This window comes from Myzus persicae, unplaced genomic scaffold (assembly GCF_001856785.1).
Source record: "Myzus persicae strain clone G006 unplaced genomic scaffold, MPER_G0061.0, whole genome shotgun sequence".
NCBI lineage: Eukaryota > Metazoa > Arthropoda > Insecta > Hemiptera > Aphididae > Myzus > Myzus persicae.
In genome coordinates this window covers 1-4,469 of record NW_019100638.1, presented here as the reverse complement: position 1 = coordinate 4,469, position 4,469 = coordinate 1, and the positions used below count along the sequence as shown (strand labels likewise).

General features: G+C 29.7%; 2 protein-coding genes across 2 annotated transcripts; both read left to right on the top strand.

Moving 5' to 3' along the window:
* Nucleotides 1-249: 249 nt before the first annotated feature.
* Nucleotides 250-2,266, top strand: LOC111038379. The gene is made up of 3 exons (XM_022321450.1): nucleotides 250-279; nucleotides 946-1,144; nucleotides 1,917-2,266. Exons 1-3 carry the CDS (start codon nucleotides 250-252, stop codon nucleotides 2,264-2,266), a joined length of 579 nt encoding a protein of 192 aa, XP_022177142.1.
* An 83-nt stretch (nucleotides 2,267-2,349) lies between these two features.
* On the top strand, nucleotides 2,350-2,798 carry LOC111038418. The gene has a single exon (XM_022321510.1). It carries the CDS (start codon nucleotides 2,372-2,374, stop codon nucleotides 2,687-2,689), a length of 318 nt encoding a protein of 105 aa, XP_022177202.1. The 5' UTR covers nucleotides 2,350-2,371; the 3' UTR covers nucleotides 2,690-2,798.
* Nucleotides 2,799-4,469: the final 1,671 nt, after the last annotated feature.

Genomic DNA, 4,469 nt, shown 5'->3' with positions numbered 1-4,469 from the left:
CTTTTAAACTAATAAGATACAAATAGGTGCAGGAACCATTGATTAATTGTTTTACTTGATAAACAAAAACTTAGTCTCATATAAATATTTCATAATATCGGACATGGTTATAAGTTACCTATAACACGTTAAAAAGGTAAATCCATTAATCGGTTAAAAACTGTAAATATTGTATTGTTATAAGCCGTGTTCGACACGTCATATGAAGAGATAATCATATTATTATTATAAAAGTTAACATTCATAGAAATGGACCTCGGGCGGCGGGATGTCGATTACGTATGTATTACGTCGATGTAAATTACACTTGTAGTGATTTAATTTTAATTCTACAACCACGCCTATAAGGCTATAACATAATAAAAGGGACGTCCCGCTGTGCCCGGTTGTCGTACACCTGCGTCGGTTGCGATGTTTATGCCTTTGAGTTTTTACCGGTCGACTCATATTACACACTCATATTATATTTTATGTTTATAATACAATATATGGGTAGTGTAAATGTGTGACATGCAGTGTTAATGGCTACCTACTACAACTTATACACATAGGTATACGATTACGGGACACCACCCATTTATTTGTAACGTTTGGGTGTGCCACCAAGTGAAGGTTTAACAGACGTTTATCTTCTTCCGTAATTATGTATCGCTGCAGTCTAATTTGAATTTTGAATGCTGAATGATCAACGACACTGCGGGTTGTCACTGTACAAGTCTTCATATATGCCTACGTGTGTTTAGTGGCCCATGCGCATCGATAACCGCCGCCCTAAACATTCCATACGTAAGTATAGGTACTTATAAGCAATAATTTGTATTGTTGTATTTGTAGAGCCGGTTTGAGGCCATTTAATCCAAACTGATCAGTACGGTCAGTGCTTCAAAAAGTGCATTGTCGAAAAATTTTCGAGATAAAAAAAAATCATGTATAGATATGGTATAGTTGCCCAATGATTACAAATGCTATACAGACACAGACAATTATTTCTGGAAAGATTATTTCAAACAGTCTCAAGTCGACCTTTCCATATCGCTGGATAACCAGAGCGTTCAACAACAACAANTTAAAAACAACACACGAGTATGGGAAAAAATCAAACACTTACATTTAAATCCTCTGCTTGATCTTCCTAACTTTGACCGTGTGAACTATTATACACCTAGATAGATTTTTCCAGTGTTTGGAATTTTCACTAAGCAATTGAGCTTATACAAGTACATTATTTTTTCAAATGAACACTTTAACGTTCTTTGAAAACATGAATGCATTAATTTGGTCGTTACTTAAAATTTTTATTTTATATTTATGAATCATTTAAATTTTTACTAATTATACCGAATTGTAGAAATCATAATATTATTGTTGTTTTATGTCAAGCCGTGCTAACTGGAATTTCTCGTATTTCGTTTTTATAATTCATAACCAAATATACAGTAGAAATCGTATAATAACTTTCAAAGGACCAAGGAAAATAGATCATAATAACCGATAATCATAACTATCGATAAAATTTAACATATAAAACTTATCTATGCATTTTTTGGGTCATTTACTTTAAGGTCATAAAACCCGATATATCACTACAATCGGTGTGATGATGAACGATTTCTACTGTAACAGGAATATTATAATAGAAAATGGCATTATATTATATTATATTATAATCATATTATTAATCAACAGTTGTACATATTATATTTTTTAATGTTCAATTAATTTTAATGTACGAATCCAAAGTATAAACGTCGTTCATGTTTGCCTTCTATCTGAAAAACGACTGATATATTCACTAAATATGACACGAACGGGTAAATGTTGGTTCATGAACGACGTTCTTTCCAAACACTGGATTTTTCATTGGTGCAAAGTTACTTGATATTTTAAAATAATATAATATAACATTTTTATTTCAGTAAAAAGTTTTGGTAATAACCATCTTGAAATGGTTGCAGCCGCTCACAGGCGTAGTACTTTAATATACCAGACGATCGTTGATCAGGACATGGACGGAGCATTCGCCAAGTGGCTTCATTTCTGTAAGCTAAAAAGTCACCAATGGTTTTTCAGCAGCCTCAGCTATCTTGAAATTGTACTTATTGACGAGGAAAATATCGAAAATCTTGTAACGAAGGTGAACAGCAACACTAAGATGGAAAATCGCATTAAGCATTGTGTTCAGAAGGCAATATGTGCCGAGATTAAAGTTTTGAGACACAGACCAATAAAATTGAATAATTTAATAACGGTAATTATACACAGCTAAACTTTTTAAATTGAAATACTTAGAATGTATGAGGTGCAAATAATTTATCTATAACTGATTTCAAATAAATCCCAGTCTTTAGATTTGGAAGTAGATTTGGATAATATGAGCAAATATATGAAATACATGCGGATGATACTTCATTATCCTATCCCGAATAAGAATTGTGTCGTCGACGAGCAATTACAAAAAGACATAATCACCGTCATGGACAAATATTTGAATCATCTAATGAAAATACTTGGAACAGTTAGGTTCCTTTCCGCTGAAAGTCAGCTCGGAAATATTATTAATAAGTACCTAGAGTGTATATTGTTAATCAACGGAAATCAAACATTCAAAGATCACCAAATCGACTTACTGTGTATTTTTGAGGATGTACTAAAGAATAAAGTCCTTGGCATGCATAGAGACTTCGATTAAAATAGTTTAGTATTCTAAAACTTTATTTCTAATTAATTTAGTATTCCATATGTTTTTAAGATTTTTTCAATTTTACATTGCCAACATTATTGTTGTGTAAATAAGGAGTTATAATTTTCGTTTTATTCGCTTAAGAATAGGGAGTTTTGGTGTGGGGCAATCATTATTTACCTTTCGGAAATATAATTCTACCCAAATTTTAGTAAAACATTAAATTAAACTTTTGTAGATTATTAATCAGTAGGTTGGATAGACAGTGGAAATTATTTTGTTTAAAAATTTGAAACTTGCCTATTTATTACATATTTTATAGAACACAAATAAATATTTTCATGCTGATAGTGACACTTGATAGATTTATCTTCGAACCGATCTTACATATTACATTATTTTAAAACACAGTTCAGATAAATTTGGGCGAGTTGTTCGTCGTAATAGTTAGTTAAATCTTAATTACAAAAACATAATATACAAATTAAATAAGCGGTAAATCGCAATGATCAAAAAAGACTATTAAATTGTCTTAACCATATTATTTTTTTTTTAAATTTATAATTGTGAAATATTTATAATTGACTGTTCTAAAATTAATCTTAAACAGTGTATTATTATTATTATTCACATTTATTTGAATGTTGTGGTCTGTGGAATACTTAACATTTTGGACCATGGTGGTTGGTGGTGAAGTGATTTATAATACATAGCGGTAACAGTGAAATTTAATTTATTTTACCGCATTACTGTTTGTACAATACAATATAATAATTCAGATTTTTTTCTTATACCGTAATACCGTGTTGGTGTGCAATGATGTGCCCGTGTGCACAGCCAATTTATGGGACCCGGTACTTAAATGTATTTGTAATTTATGTAATTGTTAAAAAAAATGTCGTTGCATTATTATATTCATTTTTAGGTACGAGAAGATTGGTTTGTTAAAAAAACACATAAAGTTTGAGTTCAATTTTCACCACATAAACATTATGGTTTTTTGATACATTCGTATGTATTTTTTTTCACAACGCAAGATTATTATTATCGTATGGTAATGGTACAACGCAAGATGTCTATGGGTTACAACAAGTCGACAAAGCCAATAGTTTTGCGGTCATATTATAAAGTATTATGCATTAAAAATTATATTTTAATTATTATTTTGAAGTATATTTTCTACTTTTTAGTAAATAGGTACCTTAAATTACATATACGTGTATAAACAATTGTTTATATTTCAAATTAAACAGCTGATGTTGATAACAATTTTGAAAATAATGTACAAAATAGATAATGTATAGTTATTCCTAAAAGGGCCGTTCTTGAAATTTTAATGAAAATGACAAATCGTGAATCACAAAAAATTGTACAAATGTATCTTTAATATTTTTGAACAGCTAAAATGAAAATGTACAATGAATCTATATTAAATGAACCAATTCAATGTTTAAGTATATTACAGAGTGAGCAATATTAATGAAAATAATTGAAAAAAAATATTCAACCTATATTTAGCTTGAAAAAAGCCAGGAGACACACACAAAAAGCAAACTTATTATTGTAAAATCAATGTTTTCATTATTGCTTCGGCTAAGCTCAGAATCTTTGATGTATTAGTGTTTAAAAAAAATGTGTATGCATAAGACCACACGACAGAAGTGAAAACTTCAACAAGGTGAAATTAATAATATGAAATACAAGTTTTTTGAGTTCTATATTGATAAATTAATAACTTTTACAATGTACTTAATCAAAATTGTGTATAAATTACTCCAGTGAATTAAAA